This window comes from Bacillus rossius, chromosome 1 (assembly GCF_032445375.1).
Source record: "Bacillus rossius redtenbacheri isolate Brsri chromosome 1, Brsri_v3, whole genome shotgun sequence".
Taxonomy (NCBI): Eukaryota; Metazoa; Arthropoda; class Insecta; order Phasmatodea; family Bacillidae; genus Bacillus; species Bacillus rossius.
Genome location: NC_086330.1, coordinates 373414673 through 373435442, shown reverse-complemented (window position 1 = coordinate 373435442; position 20770 = coordinate 373414673). Strand labels below are relative to the sequence as shown.

General features: G+C 43.7%; 2 protein-coding genes across 9 annotated transcripts in view; one reads left to right on the top strand and one right to left on the bottom strand.

Annotated features, from left to right (window-relative positions):
• LOC134528493 (dipeptidase 1-like) overlaps positions 1–6694 on the top strand; it is a 42137-nt gene extending 35443 nt beyond the window's left edge. For all 7 annotated transcript variants that reach the window (XM_063362156.1, XM_063362155.1, XM_063362151.1 and 4 more), the window contains 4 exons: positions 1560–1647; positions 2195–2270; positions 3160–3310; positions 5953–6694. In XM_063362156.1, the coding sequence (XP_063218226.1) occupies positions 1560–1647; positions 2195–2270; positions 3160–3310; positions 5953–6051 (414 nt within the window). In that variant the 3' untranslated portion in view covers positions 6052–6694. The remainder of the gene's footprint in view (positions 1–1559; positions 1648–2194; positions 2271–3159; positions 3311–5952) is intronic.
• Positions 1–15307, bottom strand: part of LOC134528494 (protein AMN1 homolog) — a 28879-nt gene extending 13572 nt beyond the window's left edge. Inside the window, exons 1-5 of one of the 2 annotated variants that reach the window (XM_063362157.1) lie at positions 15160–15307; positions 11811–12088; positions 9872–10086; positions 8616–8778; positions 8344–8476 (exon numbers count right to left, since the gene is read on the bottom strand). In XM_063362157.1, the coding sequence (XP_063218227.1) occupies positions 8355–8476; positions 8616–8778; positions 9872–10086; positions 11811–12088; positions 15160–15200 (819 nt within the window). In that variant the 5' untranslated portion in view covers positions 15201–15307 and the 3' untranslated portion in view covers positions 8344–8354. The remainder of the gene's footprint in view (positions 1–8343; positions 8477–8615; positions 8779–9871; positions 10087–11810; positions 12089–15159) is intronic. The other variant, XR_010074402.1, reaches the window with a different exon arrangement.
• Between the last annotated feature and the right edge of the window lie 5463 nt (positions 15308–20770).

The following is a 20770-nucleotide window of genomic DNA, read 5'->3' as shown; positions in this document are numbered from 1 at the left end:
CCACCCGCACTGACAGACTGACAGACACCCACCCGCACTGACAGACTGACAGACACCCACCCGCACTGACAGACTGACTGACAGACAGACACCCACCCGCACTGACAGACTGACGGACACCCACCCGCACTGACAGACAGACAGACACCCACCCGCACTGACAGACTGACAGACACCCACCCGCACTGACAGACAGACGGACACCCACCCGCACTGACAGACAGACGGACACCCACCCGCACTGGCAGACAGACAGACACCCACCCGCACTGACAGACTGACGGACACCCACCCGCACTGACAGACAGACGGACACCCACCCGCACTGACAGACAGACGGACACCCACCCGCACTGACAGACAGACGGACACCCACACGCACTGACAGACAGACAGACACCCACCCGCACTGACAGACAGACTGACAGACAGACACCCACCCGCACTGACAGACAGACGGACACCCACCCGCACTGACAGACAGACTGACAGACAGACACCCACCCGCACTGACAGACTGACTGACAGACAGACACCCACCCGCACTGACAGACTGACGGACACCCACCCGCACTGACAGACAGACGGACACCCACCCGCACTGACAGACTGACGGACACCCACCCGCACTGACAGACTGACGGACACCCACCCGCACTGACAGACTGACGGACACCCACCCGCACTGACAGACTGACAGACACCCACCCGCACTGACAGACAGACAGACACCCACCCGCACTGACAGACAGACAGACACCCACCCGCACTGACAGACAGACAGACACCCACCCGCACTGACAGACAGACAGACACCCACCCGCACTGACAGACTGACAGACACCCACCCGCACTGACAGACAGATGGACACCCACCCGCACTGACAGACAGACGGACACCCACCCGCACTGGCAGACAGACGGACACCCACCCGCACTGGCAGACAGACGGACACCCACCCGCACTGACAGACTGACGGACACCCACCCGCACTGACAGACAGACGGACACCCACCCGCACTGACAGACGGACACCCACCCGCACTGACAGACAGACGGACACTCACCCGCACTGACAGACTGACGGACACCCACCCGCACTGACGTTACGTTATGGTGCGCGTGTATATCCTTTAACAATAGCTTCACATGTACTAGTTCACTCTACAACGCTAAGAAAAAACACCCTTCAATATTACAGGAAATAATGATTGAGCCAGTTGTCACAAGTAATTTTAATACGTAAATCTCATAACTGTTCAAACTAATGTTTTTCCTAGTTGAAGAAATAACTTGCACAAGCTTGACAGTGTAGACAGGAAACTGTTAATTTAGTACATAATATTCTCCAAAATATGCATGCATCAGATAAAAATATTAATCAATAAAGTAAATTGCAATTTTAGTGAATACCTGCTTTCCTTTCTCACATTTCTGTCGAGAAAAACGAAACAAAATTTTTGGTGTTAAGTACAATTAAGTCATTGAAAAATATACCCCATAAATGTACGAGATCAAATATTATGCATCAAACTGTTCAAATTTTTCACTGTTTCAGGCAAAAAATAATGGAATTGTAATGGTCAACTTCTACACCGAGTTTGTCGCATGTAATGGAACTAATGCTACTCTGGAAACGGTGGTCGGTAAGTGAAGAAAAAATTTACTTGGTAACAAATTCGTGGAAAACAATTTCTCTATCAAACTATCAATTTTTGTTATTTCATTAACATGTAATTACTGAGCTAAGCATCTCAGCTTGGTACTAGGAGTGACTATGACATCATCGACAGAGTTTTTTGACTTCAATAGGTACTGACACCTTTTTGAATTGCTAAAGAAAATTTCATTTTGTTTTTACAACAAACTTTTTGTCTTGAAAAGTAAATCATGCAAGACTATTTTATGTAAAATTAAATGGTGACTTTTTGAAAACAGTTTTTACCTGAATTTGAGTTGTCTGAGTTTTTAATAAATAAAAGGATCTAATTTAGTTTAAATGGTGAAATTAGCAGCCCAACTAGGATCTTTACTAGTACCAAAATAATAACTGAGTTAAGTGTAAATATATAGTAGTTGTTAAAATTTAAAATGATAACCTGTGAGATGATGTATATTAAAGTACGTATTTTCGTACATGTTTTGTTTCCACGGATTTATCTAATTGCATTGTTTTTTCCACAACTTTTCCAGAACACATAAATCATATTCGCACCGTAGCTGGTGTGGATCACGTAGGCATCGGCTCAGATTACGATGGTGTGAACAGGTACATAAAAAAACTGTAGTGAAACCTCTTTAATAAAATTAAAAAGGCTAAATTGTTGCGTGTGTGCATGTGTGAGTGCGGGCATGAGTGTGTTATACAGAACTGGATTAAAACAAGCCTAATAAGTTTACAATAACATATTTTCCTCTATTTATGGACTAAATGTTTGCTTCTGAAAGGGTTCACTAGGAAAGATTAGAAATGGTGTATGATTCAAGCCCACCTTGACATTGCCTTATCAGCCACTTCCAGTTATGGCCAGTGCACTGGCCATTGCTGGTAAATATATATATTAATTCTTGAAAATCCAACTTCATTCCTTCATTCAAAGTTTTTATTTTAATATTTATTTTGTGTGAAAACATTCAGACTTAAGTAGATTATAGCATTTAATTGTGTTTCCCAATTGATGATGCTTCTTTTATTACCCCACTTTATCCTTACAGTTTCCGATACATAAAAATTTTTTTCCCAAATATTTTATTTCTTTTTTCAAATTAAATGTGGCATACCCCAACATCGAAATGACACTCTTGGTGAAAAAAAAAATGTTAGGGAAACAATCAATCATCTTTCATGTTGAATATTACACCTTGTTAAATTATTACCCATTTATAAAAAATAAAGACCATTCCAATGAAATCTTTCATTCTAAAAACGAGACTTGAGATAGAAACTATAGGTGTATGTAAAACTGTGTACATGTAAAACTGTATGTATATGTATAACTGTAAATATGTAAATGACATGTTCCATAGCCTTATGGTTTCTACCAGAAGAAGGCTCAATGGAATACAAATAAATAAATAAAATAAATAGAAGCACCGGATCTCGCCTGTCAGGACGAGCGGTGCAGCCGTGTTGGGAACGGTGCTGGGTGACTGTGCAGCGTGCCGGCGGGCCTGGAGGACGTCTCCAAGTACCCGGACCTGTTCGACCGCCTGGCCGACGCCAGGCCGGGGGAGCCGACCTGGACCGCGGAGGACCTCAAGAAGCTGGCGGGCCTCAACCTGCTCCGGGTGATGGCCGACGTGGAGGAGGTACCCGCCGGCGACCGGCCGTTTTCCGAGGTGTTACTCGCGCTCGTGGATGTTCATCGACCTTCGTTTGTCCCGGCGGGTGTCGGTGTAACTATCGCGTTAACTCGATCGCACAATTAATCTGCCGGTGCACTTGAATTTAAACGTGGGCCACGGGAATGCGCAACTGTAAAACACTATCACAATTTAGGGATGTGGGAATCCTTGATTTTCAGTTCAGTTCGTATCCGATTCGAATCCCTGGCAATATTCGAGATATTAATCCGATTCCAAATATTAAGCACATAATAATTAAAAATAACTTATTAATTTAAAAATAATATGTGTTCTCTTTTTTCTAACTGTAACTACTGGCATTATTTATTACACTGAGCTTGAAATGTTTATAATTATGTAAACTTAATTAATAATAAACACTTTAAAATATGAAAACCAAAACATATTCGATTCTCCAACTCGGTCGTAATAAACTGCACACCACAGGGAAATCTCAGTTTTATAAACGTTTCAGCAAACAAAACAAATTTTTTTCTCCAATAAATAGCCAAGACTTTTTTTCTTGTAGGTATGTAATTCTTTTTACGTTTTTAGTTTATAGTTTGCAATACGACGAAATTCGTAATTATAGTTTAAGCTCTTGAAACCTCGAAATTCTTTTAATGTCACTGTTAATTATTTAATTTACATATCTTTCTTTGATACATCATATTATAAATACTTGCGTAATAGTAGCCTAATTTTATTTTTCACTGCTAGTATTTTTGAGCCGTATTAAATTAATTTATAACTTTTGTGAATATTCGTAATACTTTCAAATTCATTGAACGTACAACGATTCCGGGTTTAGGTAAATGTGGATTTGAACCGTACCTGAAAATGTCGGGTACTCGCATATTCCTATTAATATTATTGCGGTCCACTAGTAGAAGCTTCAGTTGTCGTTAAATAAATCATTAAATCTATCTGGACATTGTTTGCAGTTTTTACATGTCAAACATCAAATCACTTGGAAACATTTTCTTACGTTGGTGATGTCGTCCTGGTTCTCGCTTCTCAACTATGAAACTGGCACGAGAAACCATTAGTATAATCCCAGTACCAAGTGGATAGCTTTATCAGCTAAACCTTTCCTTGTGGAACTAAATAGTCTTTGGTTGATTTACCAACTTTTGGCTCGAAGTGTTTCGTCAGTGTGTAAAAAAAATGAAAGTTGGTACATAAAAAAATGTTCCATATAAAGTGAAGAAGAGCTTGTAGGAAATTGACAATTTTGTGATCCGTCAGTCCGAAAATATATTTAAAATAAACAACTCTGACCCAGTATTTTTCAAAACATAATTGTTAGCTACGGTTTTTTATGCTAGTGTTTCGATAAATATTTTATTGTGGTTATTGAATTAAATTCAGTTTAAATAATTGAGTTTACGAATGTATAGTTTTTCCAGTATGCTGACGGTGATAATATGTACACAAGTGTATTATTGAGTTAACAAAGTATGTATGTCATTTGTTTTTATGTAGTAACTGAAATAATTTATACCTATATTTCCCTTTTAAGAAGTTTTACCTGTAAAGAAGTTTTTAGCATCCAGGCCCTTAAAAATGTTTTAACAGGGTTTTGCTGTATTTTAATGGGAAAACTATGTCATTGAGGCAAATTTTGCATCATTTTGTGTTTAGCCTTGCATTTCGGTGTTATGTATGTGGTGTAGTGACATCCATTTCTATTTCACTGTTATATGCTTTTATCGCTTCGCCTCTAAATAATAGTTTTTATTATTTATTTATTTTTATAATTTACTTAAAATCTCGTGTACGTTTATCTCTTTCAAATTTTATGGATGTGCCTGAATTAAATATATTGACCCAGTTGAAACAAAGTTACTAGATGTTGCTATGCCACAGAATGCTACTCCAGCCATCTAGCAAGGCGTGAAGCAACTGTGGTACCTAGGGGGCCAGGTGACTTGTACGTGGTTGGTCGATGGTAAAGTGGAGCACTGTTAGTCATCTTAAACAAATAAACACAAATTTTATTGGGACCACACACTATCTTCGGCGAGACTGGAAATATGTGACCAGAGAACTGGGAAAAAAACCTTGGAACTGACACATCAATATCTTATGTATTTAAGAAAACCTAGGTAAGACTATGGAGGAGGCAAAGAGATTCACAGCACTTTGGAGCTTCAGATGCTCAATCATTTATTGTTCACAATTTTTGTGGCTTACATTCATAAGTGGTATTTTATTTTGTAGCTCATTTCGATTGTAATACTGTTCAATATCTTTACAACACTTGTTAAATTTCTGGGGAATTTTTTTCTGGTGATTTTCCAGATATTCTGCGTATTCCTATGTCAGTGTTGTTTTGTTTGAATTGCAAATTAAATTAATTTTATTTTTGGTCTTTTTTTTTATTTAAACACATGTTTGGCAGCTTGGCAGCGTTTATTCCAGCCAGTTAAAGAATTTCCGTTTCATTTTAAATTATAGTAAAATGTAAATCGTAGGTTTGCCGTAACGTTCAACGCTTTAACTATCCGAGGTGCGCTGTATGTGAGAGTGGAGAGTCTTGTTGGCGTCATGCACGGGACTGACGGTTGGTAAGGCCCGCCGGGTGCTCTCTCTCGTGTCGGCAGGTCCGGGACCGGCTCGCTGCCGAGGGGGTGCAGCCGTACGAGGACCGGGTTCCCGCGGCCGCGCTGTGCAACAACACTGACTGCCGCACCGACCTGTAGGGACGCTCACGAACAAGCGGCTGTGACCGAGCCGTCTCGTCACGCCCTGCGCCAGCGACAGCGACTTCCAGAGTGAAGATTTTTGCCTCGGAACTGTTCTCGTGAATAAACGATGAAAGGGGGATGAAAGGGGGGTGAAATGTGGTACAAGATGAACTGCCCACGTTGCATTGGTGCATACACACTATACAGCAACCAAATGAAACTGCCTCTGGGAATTACTTCTTCTAGACACATTACACAATACAAGTGCAAAGACTTTTATTTTATTAAAAAAAATTGGCACTTCATTTTGAGCTGTTCAGAAGTATTGTTTATTAAACCAGTATTAAAATATTTGTTTGTTAGAGAGTATACTTACATGTACTGAGCTGGATTCATTTTCATTTTATTGTCAAATGATTCAATAATTGTAATTAACACCCAGACATTTATTTGTTAGATATAATACTGTATTTAATTAAATTACTTTATCTCTGAGAACTGTATTTAAGTTTATAATATTTTTAAGATCCTAGTGCTAAGCCAAGAAGAAGATCAAAAAGAATATCATTGTTACTCCAAACATGACTGACTCTTGTTGCACCCATTATATGAAATAAGTATATGTACATTGTTAAAAATAAATAAATAAATAGCTCAAGATTGTATTATTTACATAAATACAAGTGTTACATATATTTCCTAAATACAATGCACGTGTGTGTATGGTTAAAAAAGTTACAGTATTTACCCATGGCTGAGTTACACATTCAAGCAGATTTTTAGTTTCACTTTAGCAAAGAATTAAATTTTTATAATTGAAGTTTGTAATTGATGATATGCATAAGTAACTGTCCTGTGTTGGCTACTGATAAATATAATATTAGTCCAAAATGTTCAGTTAAAATATCTCTGCAAATACAGGGTCTGTCCTATGGCTTAGCTGCACTCGGCATTGGCTGGAGAGAAGGCTGGGGGCGGACCAGGGACGACGCTCAGTTTCTGCTGCGGTGCGGTCTCTGGCTCTCTCATGGACCCATGGAGCAGGGTTGGCCGATTTAAACCATGGTTTGAACCAAGTAGTTATTATTTTTAAAAAATGTATTTTTAAAATAGAATAGCTTAATATTTTTAATGAAAGGTCCAATTCCAGTCTAATAACAATAGTTTGCTCCTTCACGTTTCTTGTGATTCACATCACAGGAACAAAAAATTACATACTAATCATAATCAGGTACTTATTTAAATTATCTGAATAAGTTGTAAATTTTACCCAGCTAAATACCACTCTAAAATTAAATTATCAAATTGTAGTCAAAGTGAAGAAGAAAAAAATTGGAAATAAATAAACTTATTTAAAAAAAAATTCCCATTGTATGAAGAGTCCTCTTCCTGTGGGGAAATAGGTAACCTTTCTGTGGTTAAGTCTGTCAGATGTGCAGATTTGTTGGGCTTCAGTTCTTTGATGTTATAACTTTACTGGTTCAAAATGAGTGGCAGAAAATTGGACATGCTGAGAACCAAAATAACTAACTAATAGAAAGAGCTGGTGAAGTACCAGGTTATTAGGTTTTTTCCCCCCCAAACCTACCTTCTAGGGAATCCCCTTCAACAGGGATGAACCTGATTGATTTCCACTGATAGTTCGAGGTTGGGCGTGGGCTGTCTCTTACACCTACAGAGATGTGAAAAGGTAATGGGTAGGTGAATAATCACTGGAACGAGATGTGTGTGTAGCAGCCGCTGAAAGGTGGGTCCCCTCCTTGAGATAATGCCGGTCGGATTCTCGTGGGGGCATCCTAATAAGACGAGGTTTCCCAAAGTTCCTCATTCCCGGAACAGAGAACACTCGGATGTGCTGATTCATGGTGTTTATTCACAATTTCCAATTTTGGTCAAAAGTGTAAATATGAAATAATCTTGTCACTATTTCCAAATTAGGCTTTTTGTTTTAATTCTACGGTGAAATTAAAAAAAAAAGTTAGCTTATTTTGATGTATTATGCAATCCTTGAAAACAACATGCCTCTATCAATGTACAATGTATAATCACTAGATTTGGGCATACTCAATAAAAAATGGACATTATTTTCCCTTGTAACAGTATCAAAGTTTTTTTTTGTAAATTTGCTGGAATTTTTTTCCAGCCAGCTATTAATATTTTGTTACCTACTTTTTTTCCTGTTGATCGTCAATTTCTTATGGAATCTTGAGTTTTAGGAACAAGGTAACAGTTTCTTTGCAGAAGTGTAAAAAAAACCAGGTTTAGATCACTGTCAACACTGCAAGAAACTAAGCACGTGGCACTCACCCACGTCGGCGCTAGTTCGTCTCCTCTGCCTCACTGTGTTCACTCGTGGCGCGCGCGGGGCAGGAAGCTGCCCTCGAGTTGTGCCTCTTGGCCTCGCGCTCGCGCAGCTCTATCTCGCGGTGCAGCTGGCGATCTGCAACACCGCGCCACTTCGCCAGGCCGCTCCGGAGGGACACAAGTGCGCACTCAGCCACTTCGTTACTGCAATAGCAACAGAAATCTCGAGAGAGATCTCGAATTAAAAATAGTATAGTAAAACTGCGACACAACACCTTCGAATGGGCATCCGTCACACACTAGCCGTTCCAAGCAGACCCAGTTGCGCACAACGGCGACAAACGTGACCCGCGTCAGGTTAGCGCAGTTCGCAATGAACAACTTGTGGAGCTGTTTCCCGCACGCGTTTAGCAAGTGCACCATCCCGGCGTCCGTGACCTGTTCCGGACAACGGACACTGGTCAGTACAGCCCCACGCCGACACGTCCGTCATGCGTTAGTGGTACACTGTCCTGGCGTTAGTGAGGGCGTGTGCAGACAAGTCCACCAAAAAAAAAATATACTATTTTACACCCATGCAACATAAGTTATTAACAACCATATTCATAAACAGCTGAATTATTTTTTAATTATTAACTAATAATTGTATGAGACTGCATTTTTTTATCCTTTTACGAGAAATGATTTAGGTATTTTCTGACCACCATTTGTATTTATGATGTTGCCCCTTTTTTTTTTTGGCCAGCTTTAAAACTATCTTTGTCCTTGGCTGCATTTCTTGAGTATCATTTTAAAGCAACATGCATACCTGTCAAAATCTTTAACATTTTATTAAAAGTATTGTGTTTTCTCACACACACACACACACTATACTTGTAAAGCACAGCAATTTTTCAGTTCCTTTTTTTTTTTTTGCGTTAATGGCAACTGGTACCTGTATTTTTGGGCCGTCATTTTAAACACACAGTAACCTTAGCTCTCTGAATGTAGCATTTTTATTACCTACTTATCCACTTTTTACAGTCGCAGTTTCAATTACCGTTTACCAAATTCCTGATCATTTCCAAGTTTGATGGCTATAAACTTCTAAATGAACCGTGAAGCACAGGGGGGTTTAAAGCCAATTTATAACTAACATAAAACACAGCTCCATTATAGGTTTACATCACAAGTGGAAGAGTTAGAACTATAATTAGAGCCACGGAAATTTCGTGGATTCATTTAGTTGCAAGCTAGAATGCAAACCTCCACACTGTCGCACTATGTTCATGATTGGACCGCAGTTATCTGGACACGCCCCTCTACAACCGTGAGCCAACGATGTCCAGCTAGGAGAGAAGTAAGCGTATCAGGTAGTGCCAATAACAAGGAAAAAAAAAAATGTTCTCGCTAAGAAATCAACCAATGGGAAAGTAAACATGGTTCAAGCACACTTATAACTTTGAATTCTACCCTGAGGCCAGAGGAATCCGCGAAATTTCCGGGACACTAACTATGATCACTAGAAGCTCGATGGAGACTGGAGACGTGCCTTGGTGTGCGATATGTTGAGGACCTGGAGGTGTCTCAGGGCCGGCATCCAGTGCAGCGAGACGTCTGTGATGGCCGCACAGCCCTGCAGGTAGAGGGTCGTGATGCGCGGGCAGTGCCTCGTCACTGCCTCCGTCACCCCGTCATCCGCGCTGACCACGTAGTTGAGGTTCAAGGTCGTGAGCAGCGGCAGGCACGGGAACAGCGACGCCAGTGCTGCCAAGTGCCAAGTTTGGGTCATGCACGGAAAGGGTGGCTAGATTACTAAATAACACCTTCATTCCTCCAGGTGGTCGAACAGAGTAGACTAAATGACACCCACGCCATCCAAAACAAATTCTGCAATGTGGGCTTGAGTTTCAGTATGTTTGGAGAAAGATGATACAGTAAACTCCCTATTATCCACGCATGCTACGAAAAAATACAGTACATATGTAAATCTATATTTTATTACAAGTGAGCAAATATGAACTCTACTGACGAGTGTATTGTGTGCAGTATAAAGTAAAACGCCACAGGCCTTCTCGGAACTCACTCAGTAGGCTGGCATGCGTTGCTATTTTTGTCTCTATCGCGCTTTGTTTCTAGTCGTATGGTTGCTTTTTTAGTGTCTAATGAAGTCTCTGAGTATGTACAGTACTGTATCCTTGTTACCAAGTAAGTACCGAGCACTTTTATGTTTACATTACTGAAATGTATTGTATGTTAATTATTCAGTAAAATAATAAAATGTTAGCATCATTTAAAATTTTTTACTATTCATTGTAACTTTCACTGTACATAAATTTTTAGATTTTTAAGTTGAAATTAATTTTTCCTTTTTTGTTTCCCATTTTGGATCTTTTGCGGATTATCCGCGATTTTCACTATCCGCGGTGGCCCTGCCACTTAATTTTGCGGATAATCGGGAGTGTACTGTAACATGGTGTGTCGTTCTTGGCATTTGGTCAAAGCTGAACGTGTAGTTCAACTCCCAGTGGGAAAATGTGGTTAGTAGTTCTAACACAGAAGTATAATAGTATAATAACGGTCTGGCCACTTATCTCGAGCCAAGGTGATTTAAACCTGAAAACTAGCAAATCTGCTTTTTGATTCCTCACATATGCTGTTAATATGGCGAACATTGTAGCTCAGGAGATGCGTGTCCCCCATCATTAGCATTCTGCAGTTAATCCACACGAAACTCATTCGTTTCGAGCTAGTCGAGAATAGAGCAGGCTACCTTGAGCATAAATGCGCAGACAACACTAGACTAGCAGATGATCATTATCATCATAATGATGAACACAAAGCAAGTTAGCTATATAGCTGGTTTTAAAGTCATATAAAACATCTAGAGTGTTAATGACTCAAAGCAAGATTAGTAACATGACACTGAATTTTTCTCCTTTCATTGTGCCGAATGAACTGAAGTCTTTGGCCTAACATCCGCACCTCTGAGCAAAATTACGAGAACTACATACAGAAATTTTTATACATGCTGTTGAATCACGGACCATAAAGGCATCTGATATAAACGGAATGGATGCCACTGAAATGTTGTGCTAAACGACAAATGCTATGTATTGTTTGCATATGCCACATCTTGCAGTAAGTTGGGCATGTGATTTCCTGTGATAAAACTAGCTGCTATAAACGGTTCTGCAAGGAAAAGTAGCCGGAGAATTGATCCACTTCTCTGGATGCATGATCAGAAGTAGCAAACTAGGCCAAAGGACCATGACATCTGAGAATGACTCGGATGCAGGGTGCCCACAGTTAGTACTTTCGTACTAGATCTAGTACTTTTTATAATTTTTTTAGTGGTCTAGTACATTTACGCTCAGATCTAGTACTTTTTTCTTGCCTAAGTTGGTATGAAATATTTTTTCCTTGTGGACACCCTGCTCGGTTGATGTAACAGTAACAGTAACTTCTTTAATGAAACGCACGCTTCTCACCCGAGCAGTCGAAGCTCCTCGCGACGCCCGCGAAACAGCTCAGGTCCAGCTTGGTCAGGCCGCTGCAGGTCTGCAGGACCTCGAGGCAGGCGCGGTCCAGGTCGCACCGGCCCAGCTCCAGCTCGCGCACCTGGCCGTGCAGCAGACACGGCAGGCTCGACGCACGGAGCCGCCCCGACGCCGTGGCCACCGCGCGGAGGGCGTCCTTCAGCGAGGGCGGCAGGCGCGTCACCGCGGCGGCGTGCGAGTCCAGCAGTCGCGCCAGCCTCTGGAGACACCTGGCCGGGCCAACCCAGTCACGTGTCTGTACAGGAGCAGTGTTCCAGGGTGCTGCCAGGGCCAACAGTCAGGTGCCTGTACAGGAGCAGTGTTCCAGGGTGCTGCCAGGCCAACATAGTCAGGTGCCTGTACAGGAGCAGTGTTCCAGGGTGCTGCCAGGGCCAACAGACAGGTGCCTGTACAGGAGCAGTGTTCCAGGGTGCTGCCAGGCCAACATAGTCAGGTGCCTGTACAGGAGCAGTGTTCCAGGGTGCTGCCGGGCCAACAGACAGGTGCCTGTACGGGAGCAGTGTTCCAGGGTGCTGCCGGGCCAACACAGTCAGGTGTCTGTACCGGAGCAGTGTTCCAGGGTGCTGCCGGGCCAACACAGTCAGGTGTCTGTACCGGAGCAGTGTTCCAGGGTGCTGCCAGGGTCAACACAGTCAGGTGCCTGTACAGGAGCAGTGTTCCAGGGTGCTGCCAGGGCCAACACAGTCAGGTGCCTGTACAGGAGCAGTGTTCCAGGGTGCTGCCAGGCCAACACAGTCAGACGTCTGTACAGGAGCAGTGTTCCAGGGTGCTGCCAGGGCCAACACAGTCAAGTGTCTGTACCGGAGCAGTGTTCCAGGGTGCTGCTGGGCCAACACAGTCAGACGTCTGTACAGGAGCAGTGGTCCAGGGTGCTGCCAGGGCCAACACAGTCAGGTGCCTGTACAGGAGCAGTGTTCCAGGGTGCTACCGGGCCAACAGTCAAGTGTCTGTACCGGAGCAGTGTTCCAGGGTGCTGCCGGGCCAACACAGTCAGACGTCTGTACAGGAGCAGTGTTCCAGGGTGCTGCCAGGGCCAACACAGTCAGGTGTCTACAGGAGCAGTGTTCCAGGATGCTGCCAGGGCCAACACAGTCAGGTGTCTGTACAGTTGCAGTGTTCCAGGGTGCTGCCGGAACAACACAGTCAGGTGTCTGTACAGGAGCAGTGTTCCAGGGTGCTGCCAGGGCCTGGCATGCCTCGAGGGAACATGTTCTGTTAGTAGTTTCCTGGTTAACAATAACGGGTGCAAATACAGGAGGGGAGCCGGATGTGTGCCGATAACATTTCTACTGAGTCACGTAGTCCTTTTCCTGAGAAAGTCACAATTAGAAGAAAATGTCAAGCTTAGCATCGAGGCTTAAGGGACCTGCCTCGTCAGGGATGTATGTGTGTTAGTGAGGCGGATGATAAGCGCGATGCTCGCTGGTATTTCTAGCGCGGTGTCGCCTCTAAGCGCAAGGTTCTGAATTGACGCTCAGTCTTCTTGTCGTCACAGGATAACTGTGAAATTTGAGGGCTGACCGTATGGCTGATGGCTGAAAAATGTTGATAAAGGGGTAATGCAAGTCCCTTAAGAGCTTTCAAGAATCTGTACTGGTTGTTTGACGCCTAAAAATTACTCTGAAAACATGCGTTTCAGCCATTTTAACTCTTCTAAAACTACAGTTTAAAAACTTAATCCAAAATCAAAAGTACTTTTCGGCCCACAGAGAACTCTTAAATGCTTTTCGTAATCAAACTCCACTCGGATATCTTGAGTAGTTATCAAATCACGTTTTTCCTGATTCTCTGCACACCGTATGTGTGATCAGGTAAGCGGAGCCCTTAAGGTGTCAAGACCTTCAAGACTGTAGTGGGCTCCGAACTACTTGAGACAGATCCAGTGCTTGTGAACTTGAGTCTTGCCAGGGAGCCGGGGTCAAGCCACGACCCTACGACCGAGGACACTTGGAATGTCTCAAATGTTTCCTTATTTTTGTTTCAGTCACTACAATACAAGCCTGGTCACATTAAGATAAATTGTTTAAAGCTTGATGTGATGTTTTACTTATAGTACTGATTGTACTAAGCTACAATCTACAGTTTAAAATAGATCAGGGAAAAACTATTTTACTAAGCTACCACATAACATAAAATACAGATATTCGCTATGTTTATGTCAAGAATATCAAGAAGAAGCTCACCCAAATGATTAAAGAACTAATAATAATTATGATGGAAGAATGCAGACCAGAGGATCTGTAATAATTTGTAGTATAACAAAGGAAACATGATTCGGGGAAATAGGTTTGCTCCAAGGAAACCCACTATCGAACTGCTACATTTACCACGTTTCCCAACAGTGAAAAACTGGGTTTGAACCTGGTGAGCTTAAGCTCTGATCACCACACCAGCTTGATTTTGGTAAATACTTCTCTTAATGTCACACCATAATAGGTCTAATGTATCTAAAATTAAATTAAATTAAATTTGAGTATTACATCCTGTGAGCAAGGGAATTTGAGATGGTTAAACTCTACACTATTCAGGGATGTTGGGAAGGAATCGATCATGACCTATAGATGTAAAGAACCATCTCAGCATTCCTTTCAAACGATTTTGGAAAACCAAAATCAGGATGGCAGTTAAAAATATAACAAGTACTGCCAAATGTGTTTTAAGTGTCTTACTTCCAAGCCACTACATTCCAACTAAAACACAATTCTCTTGGCACCCAAGTGCTGATAGTGTGAAAACATTCCCACCAAAGCAATTGGTTGTTGGATTATCTTATCTTAGGTAACTGTTTTCAATTAATACAGGTTATTGCAACTTGCAACTTTAATTCATGCTAGGGCCTTGTCTCATGTCTTGAATGTGTATGTAGGGCACTCCACTGACACTCAGATTGTGAAGTTATGTCAACATGTGTTTCCTGTGTATTAGCGTACAAAATACAAATTGGGAACGTTAATTTTTTAGCTTAAGTTTTAAATGTAACACCTACATGTAGTACCGCTGTAACTTTACTACTTGCTACAGCAAAGTAATCAAAAATGGCACACATGCAAAATTTTATCCATTTCCTTAAAACAATTTTTTTTTGCTAGGTTAGGTAAACACAAACATGGTGTTCCCACGTCTCCATTTTTGTCAGCAAGATAACTTAAGGCAGATGTGTCAGTATAAGTGGTTAAATAGAGCTTCACACGTGCCTCCTTCCGATGTATTCGAATGCGTTAATTGGGATGACATGCATACATGCAGCATAATAAAAATGTCATGGCTGTCTATTACGTACAGCAAAAACAAGCTCGATAATTTCACGTCTGCTAACTGCATTTTAAAGGAGTTCTAATTTAATCTCTAAGTTTAATATAAAGTTTGTAAGTTAAAACATCTTTCTCGTCATCACATCATCAGACCATTGCGCAAAAACTTTAAAGATTAAATTATCATAGACATAAAGTAAATAAAAATATGTCAGATTACAGACACTACAGGAATTTGGAAATCTGCAGTGAAGAAGTTTAATTCGATTTTTAACATCGCCGTCGCCATATTGTTCCGCTCAAAACATCAATGAAATGATGCTTGATAACTTTTGTTCTATTTATGATCGATTCGACAGAAATATTCTTAACTAATAAAAGTTGTAGGCAAAATAACTGGTCTGAATAACACTACGAAAACTATTTTATTTTATAAATTACCATTCTCTACTGTTCAGGATAGTAAAGATAACGAAGATCCTTATTCACAGCATTAAGCCGAATTGTTGACAAGGGGTATGAAACCAAGAGAGAAGATTGAAATAAGTGTTTGTGCCTTATTGAAGAACACAGTAAAGATTTATGAAACTGCCTTTAGCTGGCAATAGTTGACGTCGTCCGACCGACGACCATCCCTAAGCCCGACCTGCAACCGCCAGTATACTCTCCCGCTAACGGAACGCACCCCTGGCCATGGCCCACCCGAGTCGAGCGAGCCACCGAGCCGAACGGCCAAACCAGACATTATTATTATAAAGCACACTAAATCCGAGTGGACTAGAGACGAACCACACCCATTCCCCCTCAAACAATTAATTACGAATTTTGCGACCTTAAAGTATCTTCCAGACGCAGTCATTTAGTTTTTAACGTAATGAGGTCAAGCTTGGCGCGGCAGGGGCCGACGCGCCACCGGACGCCATGCCAGTTCCGCAGTTCTACTCGACTCGCGGACCGGGACGGACCTACGTCCCACGGAGAGACCACAACCATTGTCTTCATCGCAAGTAACGTCCGGTAAATATAGTCATTTAGCATAAACCAAACCTTTTTCTATTCACCTCTCCGTGCGTGCCCGGTCCGTTTTTTACGGTTCAGGACCTAATCCGACCGCGTAAACGTAAAGACGCCCCGCACCACACCTGGTGCGCAGGGTCGTTCTTCAGCATACGGCACGGGCCGTCTCCCGCAAACCACAGAACTTTCTTAAGGCCACGTGCCTTCGCGCGGACCACAAACCCGCAAGGGAAACTTCGCCAAGTTTAGTGGCGGTGCGTGTACCACCCCAGTGGGCACGGCACCCGCTTAGAAACAATCGCTTACGGGACTGGCAGACTCCAGTCACCCACAAACTCTGTGTGCCACATCAACTGTGCGCGCCTAATTTTCATTAAGGGTACCTTGTTAACGTAACTTTGCGCCACGTCATTTGTGCGTGCCAAATTTTCATTAAGTGTACTTTGTTAACGTAACTTTGCGCCACGCCATTTGTGCGCGCCTAATTTTCATTAAGTGTACTTTGTTAACGTAACTTTGCGCCACGTCATTTGTGCGCGCCTAATTTTCATTAAGTGTACTTTGTTAACGTAACTTTGCGCCACGTCATTTGTGCGCGCCTAATTTTCATTAAGTGTACTTTGTTAATGTAACTTTGCGCCACGGCATCTGTGCGCGCCTCTCTTGCATCAAGTGTACTTGGCCTGCATACTGTTACCCGAGAAACCAGTGCCACGAAACATTGAACATGTACCGGCCTACACCCTGCAACGGACAAGTAGCCCTCAGGGGCATGTCTGTGCTCAGTAATTGTATGGTGTGACGTCAACCCCTTGAATAAAGGCACGTCGCTACTACGGCAATCCCACGCATTCTTCTTTAACGTAAATTCCCAAACAATACCGCCGACGGTTCTAGCGGACCACGCTGGGGCAACGAACCACGAACCCCCATTGGTTAGACACCGAGCTAGCCTGGCGCCCTCCCGGAACATAAAACGTTAACCAGACCAGCCACCCCGCTAGAACTCGCGCCCGGACTCGAACACGAGACCGCGGCTGACGGCATAGTCAAATTTGTTATTCTTTTACTCGGCATCAACCCATGTTTCCCCCTCTAGTCACATAAAAGATGTTGTGCTCCATACAACCCCAACTGAGTGTTTGTACCCGGAGTAGGACATGAGTGCGGATTGCAACGAGTTGAGTACGCCAGTCGACAATCATATCAACTATTTGTGTCAGGATATGCATGCATTGTAGGTTCCTGCAGAGGTACCGAAGTCCATGTTCCCTTGTGCCAACAATTGCTTGTAAATTGTGCCGTCGGCCGGGGTCTCGGGTTTGAGTCCCGCGGCGAGTCTGGTGGTGCTATATGGTGTGTTTATCCGGGAGGGCGCCAGGATAGCTCGTACGTCTAACCAATGGGGTGAGTCAATCGGCCCCAGCGTGCTTCCCTAGACTCGGTGGCTGTATCTTAACGGTGGTATTAACTGCTAGTAGATAATGGTGACACTCTCTGTTCAGCATAAGGTGGCTGGTGGCTAACTACAGATGTAATAAACGCACTGGAACTGAAAATATGTGGAACACGTATTTATTAACGGACATATTTCGGTACACGATATTGCACGACACTACATTTGGTTGTTAATTTGGACATAATTGATACCTACACTATATTACACGACATTACTCTTGATTAATTATGATTGTCTCTCCCTAAGGTATTCTGTTAGAGGGGGGAGTTCGGTGGTTGTCTAGGAGTCGGGCAGGTCCGTAAAGTGACTGACCTTAAGGCGGCCCTGTGGCCTGTGGCCTGTGGCCTTAAGGCAGGAATTACGACAGCCGGGTTAAGCCCTGCACCGTAAAAACCGACCCAGGGTTGCGTGGGGAATTGACGTTACAAAGGATTTGGTTCATGACTATATTTACCAGAGTGAAGAATCGGTGAGTTACTAAATTGAAGGTTCCCCACGAAACGAACACACGAACACATCCACCCCGGGCCGCGAGCTGATCTGGATTGCCGAAGGGGGCTGTCGCGCGAGGGGGAAACAGTTCCACCGTGTGCCAAACCACGGGTAAAGTAAAGATATTACCATTATTCGGTTTTTAATTGAAAACTTACTTGTTAATTGTATATGACCCTTGTTTGAATATTAATGTGACGTCGTACCGACCATTGCCGTTAAGCCCGTGCTCCGCACCGCCAGTACCGTATCCCGTTTTCGGAGCGGGTACCTTGCCCAGCCGGATTGAGTCAGGCGAGCGCCTCGGGCGTGACCCCAATAGACGTAATGAAATTTAAAGGTACGGAACCCTGGAGGCTCGAACCCATAATTCAATTCAGGGAAAAACCATTAGTACGAAATTACTAATTACCCGACATGTAATAAGTGTGTCGTAGCCACTCCGGGAGAGTACACCACGCACGGAGCAGACAACAAACCTCATTAACAGTCACCGCGGCCACTGGCCTTAATTAAAATGCCAGTGACTATGATCAAGTCAGAATAGGAGAAATCCCTCTAAAACAATTCGCAGTGGGACAATATGTTAGCAAATTTACAGTCGCCAACTTGATGTCACAATTTAAATAATTAAATACATTAAAACCATTGTTAAGCCTTAAGCACCCAATTACCATGTGCTACATTTTAATTGGGCACCTGGAACATGTTTTAACTGGTAATAGAGTAAATTCAATTAATATAAGTTTTTTGACGCCGACTCACAAAGAAGAGAAAGTTTCTCTTCCTTGCGAGGCGGCCATGTTCGGCAGTCTCCAACCACTCCGCGCCGGGAACAGACGTGTGTCCGTGGGCAGCATCCAAGTTTCTTTCATTGATTATTTTTATTCTGTACTAAATCTTTAAATTTAAAACCTTTTGTTAATTCACCACTGCCCACGTCGACTCGGCGCGTATTTTGCGGAGCCGGGCCTATCCCGACCGTCTTCAGTGTGATACCGCGCTACGTATCGTATCACAGAACGTACGGTACTGGCCGACTCCAGCAAAAGTGTTTTTACTTAAGGACGCCGTGCATATGCCTGCCGGCTGCACACACGTAAGTGTTTCGCCGAATTTAGGAGCCCGCTCATAGAGCCCCCCCTGCACCCGTTAACTTTCGGCGCTGGCCGTCTCCAGCGAGCATCGACCCACGCCCCGCGAGACTGCCGCGGTAACCATTAGTGTCGCGTAGTGTTATGTTTTTTTTGTGTTAATTGTGTAACGTCTAGACGTCGCCAAGTGTTGGTGAGTGTGTTTTGTAGCGGGACTAAATTAAAGGTAATTCTCACCAACTCGTGTACACTAATTTTCCGTAGTCTCCCATCCTCCACACGACCGAGCGGCCTTCACAGTCAAGGGAGAGCCATTCAGGGTAGATTCAAGCCGTGTACCTGGCGGGGCACACGGGGGCAGAGTACACACGACCCAACACCAACGGCCTAGCAGCCCGCTAGCCTGGCGCCCCTCCAGACAACAAGAGCATCGCAACGCCCGTAGCGCCCGTCAGGCACCCCCCGGGCCTTTCACAGAGGTCGGGTGACGGCAAATGCTGACATTAGATGTATTATGGAATATTGATTAAAGCTTTAGTTTAAGAAATTGAACAAATATTATTTAAAAAGATGAGTCAACTTCAAGACTACTGACTAGTTGGTAAAAACCACTAGTTATATTTATGTTTGTGGGTCTGTTCTGGATATTGCTTCAGCACCTTGTTTTATAATTAAATTAAGGCTCCAGGCCGCGATGAGAATTAAGGGCGTTCATTAAACACTGTGCCCCGAGGGGGCTAACACTCGTGCTCTACGACACACATTTCTTATCACGTGTTTTTTTAAGGGGATGGCTTGATGAGCTTACTCCGTGAATTATTATTGGTTGTTTGCATCAGGTGCAGTTCCGTGACAAAATTTATACACTGGGAGAACTTGCGTATCTACTCCGCGTTTGACCCGGGTTGAGTTTGCGAGGGGTGCGCTCCACCCACGGGAGCCAATACTAGCGGGTCGAGGCCGGGCTTAATTGCCTCCGGTCGGTACGTCAAACGGCCCCCCCTGAAGAAGCCCGGCCTTGCCCGCGATTAGGCTCCGTGGTGTGGTTGCACCCCTAGCATGCTGTCTATTCTGCGTCAGGGCACGGGTGGTGGCTGCGGCTGATAGGGCCAGCGCTCTGGACCCGGTGCTGTGGTGACGTGTTGGCCTGGGGTGCCGCCCCGGTCGCTGTGGTGACAGCTGGGCCGGGGGGCGGCATCGTGGTGCCTGTGGTGGCGCGTTGTGGCGGTGGTGCCTCAGTTGGGACAGCACGTCCACACTGGAGGCGCTCTCGGTGGTCTTAGGTGATATTTCCCGCTTATCGTTGGTCGGTTTTCCTCCGTCGTTGTTCCGGAGCCTTGGTTGTCGCGGTAGGCTTTCGAGGTCCTCCCGAGGTCGTATCCGGCCAGATATCCCGGGAGTCGTCTGTCCCTCGCAGGTCTCGACGTCCCTAGTTGTGGTGGTTCGGGTGGCATCTCTTGTCGTTCGTGTGGCATCGGTGTTGTGGTCGATTGTCTGTTCCCTGTTGGTGGTGTGTGTTGGGCGTTCGTGTCGTGGCTGACAGGTGATCCATGCGAGTAGGGTTGTCTACTGCGTTCG